Genomic DNA, 24,668 nt, shown 5'->3' on the forward strand with positions numbered 1-24,668 from the left:
AAAAAAAAAAAAAAAAAAAAAAAAAAAAAAAAAAAAAAAAAAAAAAAAAAAAAAAAAAAAAAAGTAAACATTCTAATGTGCCTCATTGAAAGGAAGGAAAGAACTAAAATAAGAAGAAAAGAAAAGATGAAAGTAAGAAAGTAAAGGAGAGGAAAAAAGGAAGAAATAACAACATCAATCACAATTACAGTTTAGGATGAGAGGAAATTGATTTCCTAAAAGTCTTTATGTAACTGTGCTAATAAATTTGAGGGTCTGTAGGGAAATAGATATGACATGATAAGGAAAAGATATGGAAGAGGAAAGCTTAAAGATAGCTAACTAGAGGTATTTCATACTTGCCTCCTCCACTAGGAAGAACCAACATAATGAGTAGATGATCACACTTCAAATAGATCATCTGAGAGAGAACGCTGGAATTCAACAGAAAAGTGACAGTAAATGCCTAAAAAGGAAGGGGAAGGAAGCTAGTAGTCTGCTCAGTAGGATCAGCTGGGAGCTGAGGGAAGCTCCTTAATATGAGGAAAAGGTTAGTGAGAAACTGTCAGTGGCGTCTGTTTCCACTATGGACTCCTGAAATCCTGGTCACAGGAGAGTCTCTTGAGCCTCACTTGCCCTGAAACTCACATAGGAAGATGCTGGGAGATTGTGTGATGACACTGGTCCAGGGAAAGAGCTCACACTGAGTCACACATGTTCCGTGAGACCTAAGCAACTATATCAAGGAGCAATTTTAGAGCCCTGCTTCCAACAGCACATTATTCTGTAGACCACTGGCACTGGGGCTTAGGTGCAGGAGAAGCACGCTTGCTGCCTCCCAGCTTAGGCGCCAGTGACGAGGGGCCACTCACACCAGGGGCTGAGATGCTATCACAATGCAGGCTGCTGCCATTGCAACTGAGGCATGAGTAAGGTGTCAGCTACTGCAGAGGGGCTGAGGAAAGAGTGCCACTTGGGCTGTGGTGAAAACGATGTGTATGTTTCCCACCTGCTGACCTAGGCTGCCCAATACTGAAGGTGGCACTGCCCTCCCCAGTGGCAGGGAAGCAGCACAGCTGCTGCCACCTATCACTAGAGAATTTCACTCTTCTAGGGATGGCCTCACCCCTAACTACCGCAACCGTGCCTGCACTTATCAAGAGGCTTGAGGACAAGCTTAGCTCAGCTTTGCCCTGCCACCCCGAACCCTTATGCCAGAGCACACAATCAGGGAGCAAGGGGATCACCTAGCCCAGTCCACCACAGTTGGCACCTGAACACTTCCCCAGGTGCCTGAGGTTGGACCTACCCACCTGAATGCTATTACCACAGCTGGCACCTACCTGTATGCACCACCTATGGGTCTGGAGACTAGCCCACTTGGCTGAACACAACTAACACCAACATTAATGTGCATCAGTTGGGACTGAGCTTCTGCACAGCAAAAGAAACTATCATTCTCAGTAAACTAACGCAAGAACAGAAAACCAAACACTGCATGTTTTCACTCATAAGTGGGAGGTGAATGATTTGAACACATGGACACAGGGAAGGGAACATCACACACCAGGGCCTGTTGGGGGGTGGGGGGCTAGAGGAGGGATAGCATTAGGAGAAATACCTAATGTAGATGACAGGGTGATAGATGCAGCCAACCATCATGGCACATGTATACCTATGTAACAAACCAGCATGCTCTGCACATGTACCCCAGAACTTAAAGTATTTAAAAAAATTCCATCAAAGAAACTATGGAATAAAAGAACGTAAACACAGGGCAATAGCAGGAAAATTACTGAGGTGACAGTTCTTTTTTTTAATGTAGTTTTTATCAACTGCATCACCGTCTACAAAACAGCAACTATATAGTGATATCTAGTAGGAAGTAAGCCCCCCAAAAATTAAAACTATTTTATCAAGTGGAAACTTAGGTTTATATCCATGATTGTCAATGATTACCTTGTCCTAAATGGATGTTGTACCATGAGGTATTAGCTAATATCATATGTTGGCTAAAACATTAAAAATTGTGTTTATCTTTAAAAAAAAAAGTTAGGAGAGAGACTTTTCCCTAACTTATTCTGTGAGGTCAACATTACCCTGATACCAAAACCAGACAAGGAACAACAACAAAAGAAAACTACAAACCAATATCCTTGATGAAAATAGATGCAAAAATTGTCAGCAAGATAATAGCGAACTGAATTCAATTAAAATATAATATACCATGATCAAGTGGGATTTAGACCAAGGGTGCAAGGATGGTTTAATATATCCAAATAAGTAAATGTGGAGCTTCACATCAACAGAATGAAGGGCAAAAAACAATATGATTATCTTAATAGATGCAGAAAAACATTTGATAAAATTTAACATCCCTTCACAATTAAAACTCCCAAAAGCCAAGTATAGAAGAAACATACCTCACAATAATAAAGTCCATATATAGAAGACCCATAGCTAACAATATCTTGAATGGGGAGAGGTTGACTGCCTTTTTTTAAGAAGGGGTAAAAGCTGGAACCATTCCCCAAGACAATTATGCTCATTCTCACAACTCCTATTCAACATAGTATTGGAAGTCTGAGCTGGGACAGTCAGAGAAGAGAAAGAAATAAATGGCATCCAAATTGGAAAACAGGAAGTCAAATTATCCTTCTTTGCTGATGATATGACCTTTCATTTAGAAAAACTAGAAGGCTTCATCAAAAAACTCTTAGAGCTGATAAACAAATTCAGTAAATTTGCATAATATAAAATCAACACAGAAAAATCAGTAGCCTTTTTATTCTCCAGTAATGAAACAGTAGAAAAGAAATCAGGAAGGCAGTTTTCATTTACAATAGCTTCAAAACATCGAAATACCCAGGAGTAAGTTTAACCAAGGAGGTGAAAAATGTCTACAATTAAAACTACAAAACTGATGAAAGAAATGGATGAGGAAACAAATAAATGGAAATACCATACTCATAGATCAGAAGAATTAATATCATGAAAATGACCATACTTTCACAGGCAATCTATAGATTCAATACATTCCCTATCAAAGTATCAGTGTCCTCTTTCACAGAAATAGAAAACACAATCATAAAATTCATAGGGAACCAGAAAAGAACATGAATAACCAAACAATCCAGAGCAAAATCTAAAAGTACATACAAATAAATGAGGGATTGAAGTAAGGTTAGGAATGCATGAATGATTAGAAGATAAAAGGAGGAAAAATATGAATATTTTGAAAGATACTAAAAAGTTATTTTATATGTTAACACCTATTCTCATTAAAATTTCTTGAGTACTTTTACTGTAACTGACAAATTCAGGAGGCAGAAAAATCAGTATATATGGTTGAAATGAGTGACACCATCAATCAAGTGAATCTAATGGACATTTATTGAATGTTTTGTCCAACAACAACTTATGCAAAATATTTACCAAGACACACCATGTTCTAGACAATAGAACATCCTTGAAGTAGAAATAATATTAACATTGCTTTCAGACGATATGAAATTAAACTAGAAATGAGTAACAGAAAGATAGAAAATGGCAAATTATTTGGAGATTAAGCAACATATTTAAAAATAAAACGTGGTCAAAGAAAAAGTCTCATGAGAAATAGTATTTCAAAATAAATGAGAATTAAAATACAACTTAATATAATTTGTGAGAGGCAGTGAAAGCATTACTCAGAGGGAAATTTGTACCATTAATAGCATATATTAAAAAGAAGAAAGATCCAAATTTAATCTGTACTTACACCATAGGAAACTAGGTAAAGAACAATTTAAATGCAAAGTATGTAATAATAATAACAATAATAAAAATGAGAGCAGAAATCAATGAAAATGAAAACCAGTAGAGAAAGCCAGTAGAGAAAATCCTGGATGGATGAATAGGTGGAATTCAGTAGATTTTTAGGGCAGTGAAACTATCTAAATGATACTGTAATGATGAATTAGTGACATTATGGATTTTTAAATACCCATAGAACTGTGTATCACAATGATTACACCCTAATGTAAACTATGGACTTTAGTTGATAATAAAATACCAACATCATTTCATTAATTGTAAAAATTGTACCACACCAATTTTAAATAGGAGTAAAAGCATGGAGTGTGGTGGTATATACAGATGCAGTGTACTTTCTGCTTAACTTTTCTTTAAACCTAAAACACTAAAAACTAAAGACTTTTAATGAAAAAGACTTCAAGCAAAACAGAAATTCAAGGATACTTTAAAGATTATTATATAATTAATGTAAAGATGAAAGTATAGAAGTGCTTATTGAAATATTTAGAAGACTTGTTGAAAACTATAAAACATCAAAGAAAAAATTGAAGACATAAAGAAAAATATATTCTAGTTTGTGTATTGAAGAATTAATATTGTTAGAATTTCCATATTATCCAAAGTGATCTACATATTCAATGCAATTCCTATCTGAATTCTAATGACATTTTTCACAGAAATGGAGTAAATAATAGTAAGATTCATATGGAACCACTAAAGACTTCAAATAGCAGAAGCAATCTTGAGCAGAAAGAACAAAACTGGAGGCATCAGTCTACCTGACTTCAAAATCTACTGCAAGTCATAATAATCGAAATAGCATGATTCTGGCATAAAAACATACACACAGACCAGTGGAACAAAATAGTTCTGATATAATTTTACTCATGTATAGTCAATTAATTTTTGACAAAGATGCCAAGAACACACCAAAGGGGAAAGGATAGTCTCTGAAAAAAGTAGTGCTGGGAAAACTGTATGTCCACATTTACAAGAATGAAATTCGTTTCTCACCTCACACCATAGATAAAAACATAAAATGGATTAAAGACTTAAACATAAGACCTGAAACTAAAACTACTACAAAATAACATAGGCGAAAAGCTCCATAGCATTGGCCTGGGCAATGAGGTTTTTTTTAAGCTATGACCCCAAAAGCACAAGCAACAAATGTTAAAAAAGACAAATGAGATTGCTTATATCAAACAGAAAAGCTTTTGCACAGCAAAGGAAACAATCAGCAATTGAAAGATAACCTATAAAATGGCAGAATAGGCAGAGTGTGGTGGCTTATGCCTGTAATCCCAGTACTCTGGGAGGCAGAGGTAGGGGTCAATCACTTGAGGTCAAGAGTTTGAAACCAGCCTGGCCAACATGGAGAAACCCAATCTCTACTACAAATACAACAGTTAGCCAGGCATAGTGGCATGCTCTTATAATCCCAGCTACTCAGGAGGCTGAGGCAGGAGAATCACATGAACCTGGGAGGCAGAGGTTGCAGTGAGCCAAGATTGTGCCACTTCACTCTAGCCTAGATGACAGAATGAGACTCTGTCTCAAAAAAAAAAAGAAAAAAGAAAGAAAAAAAAATGAATGGCAGAATATATTTCCAAATGATACAGCAGACAAGGGATGCATTTCCAGAATATATAAAGAGCTAAAACAATTCAGTAGCAAGAAAACAACCCAATGAGAAAATGGGCAAAGCATTTGAATAGACATTTCTCAAGAGAAGTCATGCAAGTGACCAAGAGGTATAAGAAAAAATATTCAACATCGTTAGTCATCAGAAAAATACAAACTAAAACTACAATGATATATCACTTGTCACCTGTTAGGATGACTATTATCAAAAAGACAAATGGTAATACTTACCAACATAATTTCATTCATTTGAGAGGATGTGGAGAAAAGGGAACACTTATACAGTGTTGGGAATGTAAATTATTTATAGCCATTGTGGAAAACAGTATGGAGGTTCCCTGCAAAATTGAAAATAGAAGTATTATATGTTTCAGCAATCGCACTACTGGGTGTATTTCCAGAGGAAATGAAATCAGTATGTCAATGAGATATCTGCACTCCCATGTTCATTGCAACATTTTCCACAATAGCCAATATTGATTTGACCTAAGTGTCTGTCAACTGGTGAATGCATAAAGAAAATATAGTATGTATACAGAATGGAATACTATACAGCCTTACAAAAGAAGGAAATCCTGCCATTTGCAGCAACATGGGTACATCATGGGGACATTATATTAAGTGAAATAAGGCAGATACGGAAAGAAGAATATGCATGATCTCATATGTAGAGTCTAAAAATGTTGACTTCATAGAAACAGAGAATAGAATGGTAGTTACCAGAGCTGAGGAATATGGTTGGGGTGTTTTTGGTCAAAAGATAAAAATTTTCAGTTAGATAGACAGAATTAGCTTAAGAGATCTATTCTATAACATGATGATTATAGATAATAACCATATATTATATTCTTGAAAAATGCTAGCAGAGTACTTTTAAGTATTCCTACCTCATAAAATAAGTATGTGGGGTAATGCATATGTTAATTATTAGGTTGGTGCAAAAGTAATTTTACTTTTTGCCATTAAAAGCAGTTTCTTTTACACCAACCTTAGCTCAGTTTAGCCATTTCACTGTGTATATATGTTTCTAAACATCAAGTTGTACATAACAACTATATATAATTTTGTGTAATTTTTATCAATCAAATTTTATAAAGCATTGTTCATGTAAGTAAATATAGTCACTGACTATATTATAGTATGTAAATATATTGCAAAACTATTCAGATTTTAAAAACGTGAAAATGTAGAGAACAGTACAAATTACAGAGAAATTTGAGAGCGTTTACAGAACTCATTTTCTGACTGTGGAGGAAAGAATGGAATTTAATATGTTGATTAGATCTCTGCTTTGGTCTAAATTGAACAGGTAAAGAGTGATAAACTTGAGGAGTTTCAACCTAGTCCTACTTTTGTTTTTTGAGACTGAGTCTTACTCTGTTGCCTAGGCTGGAGTACAGTGGTATGATCTCAGTTCATTGCAGCCTCTGCCTCCTGCCTCCTGGGTTGAAGCAATTCTTCTGCCTCAGCCTCCTGAGTAGCTGAGAGTACAGGAATGTACCATCATCCCGGGCTAATTTTTGTGTTTTTAGTAGAGAGGGGGTTTCACCATGTTGGCTAGGCTGGTCTTGAAGTCCTGACCCCAGGTGATCCACTCACTTTTGCCCCCAAAGTGCTGGGATTATAGGCATGAGCCCCCGCGCCCGGCCACTTATTTCAAAGTTTGTCTGGGTCAGAGATGTCCATGAAACACTAGCTTACATGGTTCTTGAAATTAGAATGATTTTGGAGTAGATCTGTACTGAAGAGATACTGGAAGCTATAGGAATTAATTAAATCACCCAAAGAAAGTTAGAAGATTTGTGTCCAGAGAAGTGAAAGGAAAGCCAGGAGAAAACCATCTCACGAATTCCACAGGAAGACAGAGTTTTAAATAGAGAGTATTTAACAGAAATTAAGGAAGATCAGACTGAAAGGGAATATTGAATGTGGTGGTAAGTACTCCATGAGTTACTCTGTACAAGTCTATGTTGATGGAATTTTAGCATTGGAATACTGGTGTCATGGAGTAATGTATGATCATTTGTCCTGAAAATATTTTTGTAACAATATTAATCCCACCACATCTCTTAGACCTTTAATATGCTAGTATACTTCATGAATCTCTTATATAGGTATCTAAAACTTGTATGATCTGGGTACTCTGCTTTTATTTTAGCATCTCTTTGGATGCAAACAAAAAAAACTTTTAAAAACTACACAATGCTTTTAAAAAAGAAAAAAATAATAAAGACGATTGTGATGTGACTCAGTATCCCCAGTTATATTCCTAGTTACTTAATGGATGTAAGTGTGAGATGACTCTAAGCTCATAGAAATGTCTGCCCTGTTCATATTAAAATCGGGGTGATTTTTCAAATTTTATATTTTTTCACAGGATGCTAGACATGCAGCTGAAGAAGAAATTTATACCAACTTAAACCAGAAGATTGACCAGTTCCTACAGCTGGCAGACTATGACTGGATGACTGGAGATTTGGGCAACAAAGCTAGTGATTACCTAGTAGACCTCATTGCCTTTCTTCGTAGCACCTTTGCTGTATTTACACACCTTCCTGTAAGTGACATTTACACTTACTTTGCCCTTTATATATAAAAAAGTTTCCTTATAATTTAGTTTGATGAAAGATATTGGTTTCTGCTGTAACTACCCAGGAAGATCTTTAGTATGTAAAAGCTCATGCTATATTTATTAACTCTTAATCATATTTAGAGGCTACTTCCATCATTTTTTCATTGATCTTTGTGTTTTTTTCATTCTAAAAATGGTCCCTGATATTATGTCTGCTTATCTTCCTGTGATGTTCAAGGTAGTTAGTACAAACGGTGGCTCAAGCCTGTAATCCCAGCACTTTGGGAGGCCGAGGCAGGTGGATCGTGAGGTCAAGAGATCGAGACCATCCTGGTCAACATGGTGAAACCCTGTCTCTACTAAAAATACAAAAAATTAGCTGGGCATGGTGGTGTGTGCCTGTAATCCCAGCTACTCAGGAGGCTGAGGCAGGAGAATTGCCTGAACCCAGGAGGCGGAGGTTGCGGTGAGCCGAGATCGCGCCATTGCACTCCAGCCTGGGTAACAAGAGCGAAACTCCATCTCAAAAAAAAAAAAAAAGAAAGAAAAGAAAGTTAGAATTTCAGATATGTATATTTTAGTTTTATAATATTTTTATATAAACTGAAATTGTTTGATGAAATGTTCCATCTTTTTATCTGATTTGTCTATCTTTTCTCTATTTTCTTAAGCATATTAATTGTAGACTTTTGAAATCATTCTTTACTGCTTCTTATATACATTATACATACACATATTGGTGGATTTTTTTTTTCTTTTGGCTTTCTTTGATTTTTTTTGGCTTTCTTTGATTTTTTTTTCTCTTTCTAATATTTTTTGGTTTATGTTAGACATTGTGTAAAATATATGGAGATTCCAGATGGTGTTATCTTCCACCAAAAAAGGTTCATGTTTTGCCTTACTAAGTATATAGAATGGACAGATGGGTGGGTTGTGGTTTGAAGCTGACCACCTTAGTACCATCATGGACTAATTTGGTTTAATATTGGGTTGCAATTATAATGTACTTTGTTTGCTGTTGTTGGGAGGATATGGTTCTGCAGAATTTTTTAAAACTGCCTGATATGTCATTGTCTTTTTAGCACCAGAGAGGACTATAGAAATTCCTATTTTTCACAGAAACCTTATCTATTTAGCTTCCCGTACTCCTTGGTTTTAGAATCTGGCAAATATCTTTAGAAGGAGACGTAGCAGTACCCAGCATCAGCAATTGCTGACAAGAAAAAAAGTGGTTGGCAGTTGTCAGTGTTAATTTACCATCCCTAATGAGGTTTCAGCTCCTCCTATGATCTGAATGTTTGTGTACCCAGAAAAGTCATATGTTGAATCTAATAACCAGTGTGATTACATTTGGAGATGCCTTGGGAGGTGGTAGACTATGAAGGTAGAGCCTTACAAATGGGATTAGTATACTTACAAAAGAGACTTCAGAGAGCTGCCATCTTCCTTCTGGCCATGTGAGGATAAAGGGATACAGGAAGACAACTCTTTTTTTTTTTTGCGCTAGGAGATAGGCCTTTGTCAGATGCTGAATCTGCTGATACCTTGATGTTGGACTTCCAAGCCTCCAGAACTGTGAGAATTCTATTGTTTATAAGCTACCAGTTTGTGAGGTTTTGTTAACATTATTCTGAATGGACTAAGATAGTTCCCCTCCTTTTTAGGCATCCTTCTATTAGTGAGCCTTTTTCTCTGAAACACTGTGAAACTGTGAGAAATCTCCTTGCTTTTAAGAGATTCTTTAGAATTCAGTAAATGTCTTGAAGGTAAAAACTATTCCTCAAATCTCTAATTGTGGCACTCTAGTCCACTGGAAGCAGCAAAGATTTCATGTTGTTGTTTTTTTTTAACCCTCTAGTAGTTAGTCTCTGCCTGGTTTTAAGCTTCTCAGTATGTTGCCCATGCCTACGTGTCTCAAATGCCCACAGGGAAAGCTGCAGATCCTCAGCTCACCTTTAAAAGATCTGTCCTCTCTGCAGTTTCATTCCCTTTTGTTTTCATTGATTCACAGCACCTGATGTCTTTTAACATGTTTTCTCTACATGTTCTACTTCCTCTCCTGGTTTTTCCTACTGGGAGCATTTACCTGCAGAAAATTATATCATTTTATCAAGCTTCCTCTTGATACCAAAGCCAGACAAAAAGAGCACACACAAAAAAACTATGAGTTAATCTCAAAATTATGGATAAAAATAAAAAAGATAAAATTTTAACAAGTCAATTCCAAGTGTTCTAAGAAAGTAAGTTATTACTCATGTGTAGGATTTATTCCAGAAATGAAAGGATGGTTTGATATCTAAAAAAAATCTGTTGATATAATTTATCACATTACTAAGTGAAAGAGATAAAGTATCTTGTTGTATTCTAGAACGATATTTTATTACATCCAGCCTACATTCTTGATTTAAAAACAAAGTTTACTAAATTCCAAGCAGTATAATATTTCAATAACATGATAAAGAACATCTTTTTGAAATTTAGTAGCCACTATAGATTTAACAGTAGAACAATAAAACATTTATTTTCATTGACTTCAGGAATTGGGTGAAGATGCTTCTCATCAATGCTTTAGAAGTTCTATCAAATAAATGTAAAAAAAGAATAAATTATATTATTATTAGCCATGCATGTCTTTGTTCATTCCTGTTGCCATAATAAGATACCTTAGGCTGAGAGATTTATAAACAACAGAAATTTATTTCTCACAGTTCTGGAGAAATAAATGAAAAGTCCAACATCAAGATGTCAGCAGATTCAGTGTCTGATGAAGTCCTTTTCCTCATAAATGACACATCCTTACATAGCAGAGAAGGCAAAAAGAACAAACTCATTCCCTCAATCCTGTAAGGGCACTAATCCAATTAATGAGGGATGTAATCACTTCTGAAAAGGCCTCCCCCCAAAAATTAAAAAAATATGTAAAAGTTGCATTGGGGATTAAATTTCAATATGAATTTTGGAGAGGCTCAAACATTTCAAACTACAACACATGCATATTATTATTTATAGGTTATTATCTAGATAGAAAATACTAAAAATTCATCAAGACCAATAAGAATTTAGGTTAGATGGTTCACTTAGAAAACAAGTAAACTTTTGTTATATTAGCAATGCCCACATAGAAAATATATTGTCAAAAATGTCTTATTTATTATTGAGACATAGATATAATTTCTCTGTGCAGCTACTTAGCAATTAAATGTAGAAATAATGTGACAGCATCACAGAGTAACATAAAAGAAACTTCCTTATGCACAAATATATCTGGTATTCTAGTATGGGACTATTTCATTTTGTAGAAAGTTTTTTCAAATTGAATTGTGATGCCTACCAAGTAAATTTGTTTAGGGAGGAATCTTATTGGAATAATTCTGAAATTTATTTGTAAACAAAAATGGACAATATTTGGTAAAAAAAAATTATTAATAACATGAACAAATTTTGTAACTCTAGTAATAAGGTATACATATTAAACTTGTGATATTTTTGACTATAAACCAGTTAGAAATAAGAAAATGGTAACATTCAATATTTATGAGAAATAATTGTTGAAATAGGTATTTTGATAGGTTGCTGGCAGAGGTCTTAGTTATAGTCTTTTTGGAGGTCGGTTTTCCCATATGCTGCAGAAATCCTTTGAAATTTTCTTATCTTTTACTATGTAATTCCCCTTTTGGAATTTGAACTTAATGAAATAATCATGGGTGTGTTATAAAATTCAGATATAACTATATTTAATATAATATTGTATTTGTATAGCAAGGAGTTGATATAAATTAAAAGTCCATTAAGCAAATGTGTTCACAAACTAAATTACTGTATATGCATATAATGTGATATCATTCATTCATTAAGTTAATGTAAATGTATATTTACTCATTAAAATATGTTCATTATTTTTTAATTGGAAAAACAGATATCTTATTTTAATTAATACATATATACACACATTAAATATCCATATTATGTACGGTGTAAGTCTAGAATTATATACTGCATAGTTTATCCTTATTTCTATGTAGCTTTTAGGTTTTCCTTTTTGTTTGTGTTTTTAGAAAATGTTTTCTGAATTGAAACATTTGCTGCTTTTATAATGGGGGGGTGTGGAGGTGATATTTAGAATAATTATTTTCTATCTCAAGAATTATTGTCTTTGATAACTAATTTTTACATACATATATATATATGTATATATATATATGTATATATATATATATGTATATATATATATATATATTTATTTTATTTATTTATTTTTTTGAGATGGAGTCTCACTCTGACACCAGGCTATAGTGCAGTGGTGCAATCTTGGCCCACTGCAACCCCCGCCTCCCACTTCAAGTGATTCTTCCGCCTCAGCCTCCTGAGTAGCTGGGACTACAGGTGTGCATCACCACGCCCAGCTAATTTTTGTATTTTTTAGTAGAGATGGGGTTTCACCATGTTGGTCAGGATGATCTTGATCTCTTGACCTCATGATCCGCCAGCCTCGGCTTCCCAGAGTGCTGGGATTATGGGCGTGAGCCACTGCACCCGACCTAATTTATATTTTTAAATTGATTTTGCCAGCCTACCTGTCCCCATTTCATCATGCTGTTATATTTCAGCACCACACTTTGTACTCCTTACTTTAACCTCTAGGTCATTTAGAAGCAGTATGTGGATTAGACTGGTGCTTGTCTGAGTTAAAGTACATGCTTTTTCTACCTGTAGAGTTGTCAACTTTCTTGCAAGGTTATACTGTAAATAATTAGTTGAGGTTTATTTCTCCCTTTTTTGTTTATTGTAAACTGCCATTTTTACCTAAATACTATATAACCTCTCAGTGTGGATAGAGTTGATTCTACCACTCTTACTGTAGAACCACTTTACCATGTACCATTCAGAATCAAAGTAGGGAGTAACTGACAGGCTTAAGTCCTCAATATTGCTTCCATTGATGTCACATTTCTGTCTTGTCTACACTTTTCTGAAGCTACACTTTTAAAATTAATTGTATTCAAGAACCATTATAGTCTCTAGAATTAGGTGACTTTTTAAACTACTCCACCTGATTTTCCACAAAATAGATTGCCCAGCATTTGTGCTTATGTTGCCCAGAATGCCAGATAGTTTTCTCATGGAACCCCGTATTAGTCACAAAACAGGACTGTGTCTAAGATTTGCCCATGTGCATTATTAGAGAAAGGATGGGAGAGAAAAGAGTTCATTTCTGAAAAAGAACCCAAATCATTTGTGTTTTACTTACTATAAATATTTTCGTTTCATATTTGAAATTCTGTGGCAGGAGTGGCTCTCTGTCAGAAAGATTGATTAATAGAAAAAAAGTATATGGAGAGGACTGAAAGACAAGGCAAATTCTGTCTTATTCTTTTACATTTTAGAATCCCCAGTTTCTCTTAATTCTCAGGGATATTTTGTTACCGCATCATAGCTGCATCATAGCCAGTGGGATAGGTCAATGTCTAGAAGTGTTTGTGTGTGACACAGAGAGAGAGGGAGAGTACGAGTGTATTTGTTTGTAGATTATTCTCATTGTTAGATAGTCAGTGATCAGAGGGGAAAATTATTTAATTTTGCTACTGTTTTTTTCCCTTGAAGTTTTTGTGACCTAGAAGGCCTGCCTATCTTCATGAGGCACCCAGAAATGACTGTAATAATATTTTCCACATTTAGAGTTTTTAAATCTTACTATTTCCCTTGAGTTATGAGATGAGGTAAGTACACACACATTTTTTTCAGACTTTAGTTGTATAATTTGCAGTTGCATGCACAGTTGCCCATTTTGCACGCTCAGCATAAGGGCATATTTTTGAGAATTTATTCTTGTTATCCTGATAATTATCTTTCAGAAATGCTTAAGAGAGAAAATGCTGTCTCAAGTAACAGACCCAGAAGATGGAATCCTGAGTTTGTTTTCTCTGTCTGCTGTTAATGTTAATTTGTATGACATGGGGCAAGGTCTCTCGTAGCCCACCTTGGTTTGTGAGTTAAGCATGGAAATTCTTCTAGTTTCTTTGTCTAGTAATAGAGGTGAGATGTATCCCTGGCCCTACTTTCTAGTCAGCTGATAGGTCATCCTTAAGAGAAAATTATTTTTTACATATAAGTTTCTGAAATTCTTCCAATTTAAAACCCTTTAAAAACTGACATTTCTTTTAGTACTCAATTTATTTCCAGAAATTGTTGCCATCTCTGACCTAACCAAATGATTCTGCTACTGAAGAACTGTCAATACAAACTGTCAGTACTCCCATTAAGTACAAAATCTTTTCTGTACCCATCAGACTTTTCATACTGGGACCTTAAACTACCTTTCTGTCTTTTTCTTTGTCTCTGTCTCTCATTTCTATTTACCAAAGATTCTCCTCCCATAATGAAGTAATGCTCTTTGTTAAGCACACCCAGCTGTTTTCTACCCTGGGTCTTTGTTTTTTAAAATGCCTTTTCATCTACTTTTACTGCTTTTGCCCTTTAACTACATATGTTGAAATCTTACATCATTCAAGGTTCATTTTAAGTACCACACCTTCTATGAAACCTTATCAGTTCTCCTAACCAGATGTGATGTCTTCCTTTGTGGCACTTTTTAAAATGCCACTAACTAAATTTTATCTTGGACTGGATGTGTCATTCATTTGTGCACTTTATTCAGGAAAGGAGACAATGGTAATTAAGCATCTGCTGTGTTCCAGATGCTTTACATGTGTTGTATGTCATCCCAGTTGATGAGGACTCAAAATGCCCCAATCATATAAGTATTAATATTATTATTACATCTTATGATGAGACCATAAAATCAAGGAGGATATATACTTTGTAAAGGATACAGCAAATAGAGGAAACGGTTAGTATTTAAACAAATTTATTTGACTTAAAATTTTTTCTATTATGCCATTCTATTAGATTGATTACCAACTATGGACTTGTGAATCCTGTGGATAAAGACCTTGTCCTATTCATCTGTATTTCTGTGTACAGCGCAGCAGCTTGCATGAAATAGTGCATAGTAAGTTTGTATGGAGTTTACATGTTTGAATAATAAACTAAGTGAATTCCTGCCTGGGCATTGACAATCATTTTTGGGTCATATGTCATTAAAAGTAACCATTTAATTATAGAAAAGAGAAGTCATAAGCTATTATTTTGAGGTAATGACCAAAAATTTGCTTAGGTTAAAATTCTAAATTGGTCTTTCTCCTTCCATATTCTCTTGTTTCTCCAAATAAGAAAGAGTATGGTTTTCAAGTGACAGAATTTTAATTATAAAATGCCTTGCATTCATGTATTACTTAGTAATGTTCAAATTTCTTTCATATGTCATTATCCCATTTCTTTGTTTAAAAAAGCAACCTCTATGCTATATGGATAGTCACTATTTTCCCCAGTTAATAAATATGGTAATTGAGGCCTTACAGGGTCTTGCCCAAAGGTCAGAGAATTAATCAATAGTGGGGCTGGATCCTAGGTCATTTTACCTTGGGTCATGCTTTTTTCACTATATCAAGCTGTCTCTTAACATTTAACAATAGCTAATAACCTTTGAGTACATACCATATACCAGGTACTATGCAAAGTGTCCTCTCTCTCTCTGTCTCTTTCTTTCTGTGTGTGTGTGTGTGCATACATATACCACCCACACATAGATGTATGTTTTCTAATGTACATATATGTATATATGTATTAATGTATATATTTATTCTCATTTATTCCTTGCAACAAATTTGTGAAAATGTTGTTATTCTCCCAGTTTATAAATTAGAAAAGAAAAACTAGAATAGCTTATACATTAGTAAACATAGAGAGGTTTACTATTGTGTCAAAAATTACTCATCTAGAGTTAGTGGATCTGGGGTGTAAACTGCCTTCAAAGCCCTTGTTCCTTCACACTAGGGTATATAATACCTCTAAGCTATGTATGAGAAGCACTAAGCTATGTTTCATAGGGCTGACATTTAAATACCTTTTCTCTGTGGGATTCTTATTCAGAGTCTTTTTTGTTAGTGTATAAAATTTTAGTCATGGTGACCAGAACAGTTCCCAGTAGGGGGACCATCCTGGTCAACATGGTGAAACCCCATCTCTACTAAAAATACAAAAAATTAGCTGGGCATGGTGGTGCGTGCCTGTAATCCCAGCGACTCAGGAGGCTGAGGCAGGAGAATTGCCTGAACCCAGGAGGTGGAGGTTGCGGTGAGCCGAGATCGCGCCATTGCACTCCAGCCTGGGTAACATGAATGAAACTCTGTCTCAAAAAAAAAAAAAAAAAAAAATTATGGTAATGCCCCTATAAAGTAGAAACTGTATCTGGTAATGGGAAATATACCAATAAGTTGGTTGCCTATTTCTAACCTAACTTGAGTTCCCTTATTTGACACCTTATGTGGAAATTTCTCTCGTCTACTGATAAAAATGATCCCGTAAGTTGGCCCAATTCCTATGACTTTCTCTGAAATAAAATAAAAAAGTTTCAGGTGTCCTCAAAAACGACTAGAGGCATCAGATCCTTTAGGATAAAACCACATTTTTCTTCATTACATTAATTACATAGGTAGATCCAGGATTCAAGATTTTTTTTTTCTTTTTCCTGGATGGCACACAAATTACTGATTTACTAATGATTTTTCTGCCTATCAAGAAATTGATTCATGTTTCCTGTTTTCATGCAATTAACATTTAGGTTATTTAAGCTACATGGAGTACATTGAAATAAAAAACATTTGCTTCTTATCAATGTGGTATTGGGATCTTTTGTTTAGCTAATCACTTAAATCCTTTAGAGGTTTTGTATTTCTTCAGAAATATCTTTGTGTGTTGAGCTATTACTTAGCACTTTTCTCCCCATAAAGCTACTATTACCAAGGCAGAGCTGTACTTTCTGGTAGCATCCAGCCAGTAATCCTTTGCCTCTTTAATGATAATGACCTTTGAATCTTCTTCTGCTTACATAATTATTAAATAAAAGCTTAAGTATGTTTGGTTCCAAATAGAGTCATTTACTTCTAATCCTGTTTTTGTTGATGGAAAATAAGGATAATCTGGAATTTAGCATAGTGCAAAATTCCACACTTGTAAATCTTCATACTTGATTTCCTTTTCTTTTTCTATTCCTTTTTTTTTTGGACTCTCACTCTGTCACCCAGACTGGAATGCCATGATGTGATAACAGCTCATTGCAGGCTCACCCTCTCAAACTCAAGCAGTCCTCCCACATCAGCCTTACAAGTAGCTAGGACTACAGGTGTGTGTTGCCATTCCTGGCTAATTTACTGATTTTTTGTGGAGATGGTGGTCTCACTATGTTCCCTACGTTGGTCTTGAACTCCTGGACTCAAGCGATCTTCCTGCCTTGGCCTCCCAAAGTGCTGGCGTTATAGGCATGAGCCACTACACCCAGTAAGAGAGTCAGAGATTCCAGTGAGAATATGTTAGCTATTGCTATACTTGATCACTTTAGTATTTTTGATACCTGATATGGTTTGGCTCTGTGTCCCCACCCAAATCTCACCTTGAATTGTAATAATCCCCACATGTCAAGGGCAGGACCAGGTGGAGATAATTGAATCATGGGAGTAGTTTCCCCCATGCTGTTCACATGATAGTGAGATCTGATGGTTTTACAAAGGGCTTCCCCCTTCCCTCATCACTCATTCTCTCTCCTGCTGCCCTATGAAGGGTACTTTCCGCCATGATTGTAAGTTTCCTGAGACCTGCCCAACTATGCAGAACTGTGAGTCAATTAAACTTATTTTCTTTATGGATTACCCAGTTTTGGGTATTTCTTCATAGCAGTGTGAGAATAAACTAATACAATACCTTTAAAAGATGGTGAGGAGATTGCTTGTATTCTTTCTTATTGTTACTAAAGTTGTGGGATGTTGAGTTTTATCCAAGGACAAAACAGTAATTCAACATTGCTAATATCAGCAAATAATTAAAAACCTTAACTGTGTAATAATATGCAAACTGTTATGTAAACCTTAATACTATTATTCAGTGAAATGTTATGCATTTACTAAAACTAATTTTATGAAGTTTAAATTATAACCTTGCAAAGCACTTATAATATGTTAAATGAAAGAAATAGAATGAAAGTTTTATAAGCAAAATGATTGTAATGTGTAAAAACATGTTCATAGTGAGAAAAAAGTTCACCAGGAAATATTTTAAATTAAAATAATTATGTTGGTAGTGTCACTTATTCTTTTTCTTCAAAATTATTATTGGCATTTTTAAAATCTTTAAACATTTCATTTATTTAAAAAAAGTTTTATGCTTGGCATGATGGCTCACACCTGTAATCCCAGCACTTTGGGAAACTGAGGCAGGGGGATCACAAGGTCAGGAGATCTAGATCATTCTGGCTAACGTGGTGAAACCTTGTCTCTACTAAAAATACAAAAAATTAGCTGGGTGTGGTGTCATATGCTTGTAGTCCCAGTTATCCAGGAGGCTGAGGCAGGAAAATTGCTTGAACCTGGGAGGTGAAGGTTGCAGTGAGCTGAGATCGCGCCATTGCACTCCAGCCTGGAAAACAAGAGTGAAACTCTGTCTCAAAAAAAAAAAAAAAAGAAGTTTTAGATCTTTACAGCTTCTCTCTCAGTTCAGATTTCCTTTTGCTTATAAATTCAAAGTGAAACAAAAACCACACTTTTAGGTTCTTTTATGTGCCAGTATTCTTCATTTATTTCATCTTTGTCTGCAAAGTAACCCCTTTTTACTTAATCTTAATTTAGGTATAGGTAGGTTAAATCATTGCTTAAGACCCTGTAAATAATGTATTTTTGGAATACAGATTTAGATTGAGGTCTCTGTAATTCCAAAGCATGTACTCTTTTTGCTACAGTAAACTAGTTGCTTTATTTCCAAGTCTAAAGGAAGGTGTTTGATCTGTAGGGGTGCTGTTGAATTGAGGTTCCTGAGCAAACTTCTAGGCAAGGGGACTGAGAAGCATGGTTGAGATTAGATCAAGAACAGTAAAGCACAACTGAGGACAACTGAGGATGTGTGATCATTATAAAGAAGAGCAGCAGTGGAAGAACATAGGCAGAGTTTCTTTTTATGTCAGTTTGTTTCTAGATGTACCTTCCAGGAACACTGGTTTTTCTGTTACTCTCTGTTCAGAAATTTTTAATAATTTCCACTTTTTAAAGTGTAAGTACTATCCACATTAAATACGTTACTTATAATTCCCTTACATAAAGCTGTGACTTCAGCCAAATATATCTGTTCGTTGTTCCCAAACATACTGTGCTTATTCCTGGCTGTAGACCCTTGTTCATGGTTTTCATTCTTTTCTGAATGACTTCTCATCTCACTTTCAAATCCTTCCCTCCTTTAAAATACAGCTTAATACCTGTTTTCCCCATGAGATCTTTTAGGACTGTTCACCCTTTTCCCACAATTCATACCCCAAGATTTGATTTTCTTGTGAACTCCTATAGATATTATTGTCTCAATTTTCTACTTGAAACTTCAGATATATGATCTTAAATATTGTTTGCTGTATTTTCCCCTTATCATCAACTAACGTTACATATTATTTGAAGGAAAGTGTCTCAGACTTTTTAACATGGACAGCATTGAGTAGATATCCAGTCAATGTCATGATGAAATTGGAATGTCTAATAGGGACATCATGTATGGAATAGTGTCCTCCAACTTAGGTGACTGTTTGCCTTTACATGACATCTATTTTCATTACAGCTCTTCATTATAAATATGTTTTGCTTATACTTCCACTTCATTAAGAATGATGTTGAGAGTGCACTGTAAATGTAATTATCCAAGTTCCAAAGGAAGACAATATTGCTGCTTGGAATATTGCAGTGAGGTCATTCTAAACTACATTTTTACTTCTTTGACAAGAGGACAAACTTGAGCCTGCAAATTGGTGTTGGGATACCTATATATATTGTACATGTTGTGGTGTGAGGAGTTCATAGTTAAATGAGCAGTAGGAATGTGGTATATGCCACTGTTCTGCAATACTTTCATGGTGGTTTGTAGCCACAATTTTAATATAGCTTAGTAAGTGCTTGAACTTCTCCAAACAAATAACACAGAATGTTGGAAATCAGACACAGTCCATACCTGCCCCTGAGACTTCCCTCTCTTTGAATTAGCCATTGCAGCCTTCTTGTTCTTTAGCTCGTTGCTGATAGGTGAAGTCTGCTCTCTTCCCAAGGAAAAACTACCTCTTAAAAAATGATTAGGGATACACACATGCACGCGCGCGCACGCGCGCACACACACACACACACACACAATCTCTCTCTCTCTCTCTCACAAAGAAAAAAAGTGAATTTTCTACCCTGCAGTACATCGCTGAATGCATTTTGTTACATATTTTTAAAAAGTGTTTCTGTTAAGGGCATCCACTTGTTATTTTTATTTCATGTAGAATTATCTTATTGCCTTTATAGATTTCTACAAATGAATAATTTACTATCTTTAACTGTTCTAACATGGTAACAAAGCAAGGAAGTTTTATTTCATGTTTTTGTTTATGTGTTTTCTTTTATTGGCCTACTATCTTTTTGTTTTCACTTAAGTTTCCTTTAATCTTTGTTTATCTTGATAACTCCTTTGAAAGATAATCTTAGGATTAGGAAGTGACAGAGATCTGAAAATGGGAAGCAGTCTTTCAACAGACAAGCAGGCCCTAACTCTATACTCTCAAGAAGTTTAACATGAACCATTTGTAAGGCTAATTTTCTTTTGTGCCTATTTTTTTTAGTTATGAGCACACGTTCCTGCTGGAAGTATGTAAATCTAAGGATTCTTCATTAGAACTATATTCTTGGTGCCATATTGACAATATCTATATTTTTGCTATTGTGAAGCAGATACAGTGAGATTATTAAAAGAATCACATTGATATCCTACATTGCAGGTGGTAAAGGAAATAGGCGGTATCAGTTCCCTAGGGGACATTTAATTGTGATCTTTCCTTAGGGTTTCCCTTCCCTTTAGCACTTGTCCACTGGGATCCTTCCAGTGTTTTTGTTTATCTTTTTACTGGCTCCCTTGTGTAGGGCAGGGAATGAGTCTAATGAGCATAAGGTTTATGGCTTCAATAGTAATGTTTAAAATTCTAGTCCCAGTCTAGCTCTAATGTTAGTCTATGGCCTCAGTCAACTGCTAATGATATTACTATGGCTATTCCTAATCATACTTACTGTATGCTATTGAGGGAAGATTACTGAATGTAACACAATTATTTTACTGATGCTAACTCTAGAAAGTCAAGAGAAATTTCCAGTGACCTTCTGTATGATTCAATGAATTCCTATAATTATGGTATATAGGACTTGATCTGCTTTTGATTAAAAAACATTGCTACCCAAAACTACCAAACTATGACATCTTCATAGGGGTATCTCATGAATATCTGCTTGTCTTATTAACTCTCTTTGGCTATTAGTTAGCAAGTAAACTCATTGTTTTAATTCCTTTACTTTTTTAAAATAATGTGATACTTATGTGATTAACGTTTAATGTGTCTGTACCCTCTGTGGTATATGACCTCTGTCTTTTAGGTCCCTTTAGTAAACTTGCCAGGCTGTTTCTGATTTCATGAAGCTGGAACAGATATTTAACTTAAATGCTTTTAGTCCAAAAGCTTGGGGAGCACTCTGAAAAAGTGACTGTATCCACATACCAGAGTTTTGATCGATCTATCTATCTATCTATCTATCTATCATCTATCTATCTATATATTTGTCAAGATATGTTTGCAGGCCATTTTACCCTCTCTACATAAATAGGGTATGGGAATTCTGGGCAGCTTGAAACAGTTTTCTTGAGTACTGATTTTGTCTGTTTATTATTTTCTCCAAAGGAGAGATTGTCAAATTATTATAGATAGAAGTTACAGCTGGTGGCCATAAATATCATTCCTGACCCTTATCAATTTGCTATATTTTATTTAGAGTAAGATTTGAATACCTAATGGCTCTTTGCTTTTTCTTATGGAAATGGAAAAACCAAGTACTGGAAGAAGTGCTTGTATGGAAGATGGGTGAAACCTGTTACAAATTGTTCTAAGAAGTAGAAGTTAGAGAGAGAGAAATGAAAGTATGAACTAGTTAATTCATGGACAACATTGTAACAGAGAATAGCTGATTCTCTGGAATGGTGCAAAGGCAATCTATGTGTAGGACAGAGTATTAAACTAGAACTCTAGGTCATCCAACCCTGAGATTCCTGTGTGGAACTCTGTGTGCTGGAACCACATAGAAGGAATTACTTGGTATATAGTTTCCCACAGCATCTGTTTAATATAATGTTTAAAGGTCATCCAAAATAATACAACTGTAAAAGCATATTGGACGTTCAACTTATAGTAAGGACAATTTTAGATCAAGGCTTGAATTCAGAGGAATTTTTACCTTATATTTTTATGTTTTTCTTATCTATGAAAATATTTATATTAGTTCAGCATAGTTATATAATTTCATTGGGAAGGATCATTTCTAAAAATTCATTATAATTTTATTCTTCCATTACTGCAATACAAAAAATGACAATGCTGTAGGACAAATTGGAAAGTGAAATAAGGAACATAACTTCCAAAAGTTATGTTGGAAACAAACAAATTTAGAGTTTACTGCTCTGGCTGAGATTTCCCAAAGCTTTGTAATATGAGCTGAGGTATATTTTTCTTTTAGGCTTAAGTGTGGAAAACAATAGACTTGTTTTATTTTGTCTTTTTTCACAGTCTGGCACTATGAAATTTCATACGACTCTTTTAAAACTTGTGAACATGTAAAAGAATGCCAGTGACACTATCTCCCCAAAAGCCTTAGCCATCTTCCTAGATGCAACTGTGACAGTAATAGCATCTCATGAAAAACTGGGAAGAAGCTTACACTAAAGTGAACTGATCTGTGGTTAGTCTTCTGTCTAGTTTTTTGAACACAGCTCTGAACTCAGTATTTATAGATAATTTAGTTTTGGGCCATTTACATGGGAAGATATTACTGATTTAACCACATGCTCCAAACCAAGGGAGTATTTTTAGTAGTACAGAATATAATCATTTTTGCTAATTCTTCTTCTTCCTTTTTTTTTTTCGAGACGTAGTTTCACTCTGTCACCCAAGCTAGAGTGCAGTGTCACAATCTTGGCTCACTGCAACCTCCACCTCCCAGATTCAAGCAATTCTCCTGCCTCAGCCTCCCGAGTAGCTGGGACTATAGGCGTGTGCCACCACGCCCAGCTACTTTGTGTATTTTTAGTAGAGACGGGGTTTCACCATGTTAGCCAGGATGATCTCGATCTTCTGACCTGTGATTTGCCCACCTCGGCTTCCCAAAGTGCTGGGATTACAGGCATGAGCCACCGCACCCAGCCCTCATTTTTGCTAATTCTTGTACTCTACTTTGATGTTACATATAGCTTGTTATTTCAGTGGTCTGGGTTAACATTTAGTTCATTTGTTCTGTGTTCCACAGTAAAATTTCCTCATTACTTGGGAGACAATGATAATAGATATCTTTAATTTTCTATCCTAGGTTATTATTATTTAGTATACCTTAATTAAAAATACATGAAGCAAATATTGAAAATATGTTGTTTTTCACATTGTAAGATATTGCCTATAAGTTGATTTTGGAAATAACTATCTACCTATCATGAATACCATTTACTTAAATAAATAGATAATGAGATGTGTTCTCTAGCTAGAGATAGACAATTAGCGTTTTTCAAAAAGATGAGGAGTATCAAAAAATTATATAACAGTTCGGTAACATGGTAGGCATCTGGTAGAAGAGAAAGGAAAAACCACTAGGCAGAGGATGTAGTGTATATAAAGAAACAGGAGAATGAAAATAATCATGGAACTTTTAGAAACTATGAGGGGATGTTTTTTGAGGTATTGTAGAATATGAAGTTAGTAACATAGATTGGGTTTTGGAACATGAAGGCCTTAAATGCCGCATTGGGAAATGGGACTCTACTGAAAATGATGAAGCATAAATGAATACAGGAAGTTACTGATTAAATTGCATTTAGGGGCAATTATTTGCAGATTCATGAGTGAATTAGAGTGTAATATGAATGATGGGCAAGAAATACTTTAGTAAATATTCTAATATTCCTGGTGAGAGATTGAGAGATAATGAACAGTTATTACCAAGTCAGTGGCAGTGGGATTTTAGAGGAGAGGACTAATGCAAGTAAGATTATAAATAATAAGTATAACCTTAATTGGATTCCCCAGATCATCTGTGCAAGTACAAATAAGGAAAGACACAGCTTAGCATCAAATCCTATGACCAAAGTTTGCAGAGTCCAGGAGTCTCAATAAATGTCACTGGTGAAATATAGCTTCTAAAACAGGTTATGTTAACTTAGATTGCATTGTTATTAATAGAAATATAATTTCTGAAATTAGCACCATGGTGGTCCAGTATCTGCTGTGTTTTAGTCTAGCCACACTTAATGTATTGAATTTTATTCTGGCCCTACCTTTAGAAAGGATGTCAATATATTGGAGTTCATAAAGAAGAGAGGGACTAAATGACTTGAGTTTTTTTGGTATAGAAGTGTAAGGACTCTGAGTAACATACTGTCTTCACATATTTGAAGGTATATCAAACAGATTTGATTTTATTACAAGATAATTGCTAGATACTTCCAGAGAGATAGATGTTTAATAGACATTTCTTAG

At 35.0% G+C, this 24,668-nt stretch overlaps 1 protein-coding gene across 6 annotated transcripts in view; it reads left to right on the forward strand.

The window, feature by feature from the left end:
* Window positions 1–24,668, forward strand: part of EXOC6B (exocyst complex component 6B) — a 663,192-nt gene that overhangs the window by 359,408 nt on the left and 279,116 nt on the right. For all 6 annotated transcript variants that reach the window (XM_017521918.1, XM_017521917.2, XM_037736122.1 and 3 more), the window contains one exon: window positions 7,796–7,975. In XM_017521918.1, coding sequence (XP_017377407.1) covers window positions 7,796–7,975 — 180 coding nt within the window. The remainder of the gene's footprint in view (window positions 1–7,795; window positions 7,976–24,668) is intronic.

This window comes from Cebus imitator, unplaced genomic scaffold (assembly GCF_001604975.1).
Source record: "Cebus imitator isolate Cc_AM_T3 unplaced genomic scaffold, Cebus_imitator-1.0 Scaffold23, whole genome shotgun sequence".
NCBI classification, from domain to species: domain Eukaryota; kingdom Metazoa; phylum Chordata; class Mammalia; order Primates; family Cebidae; genus Cebus; species Cebus imitator.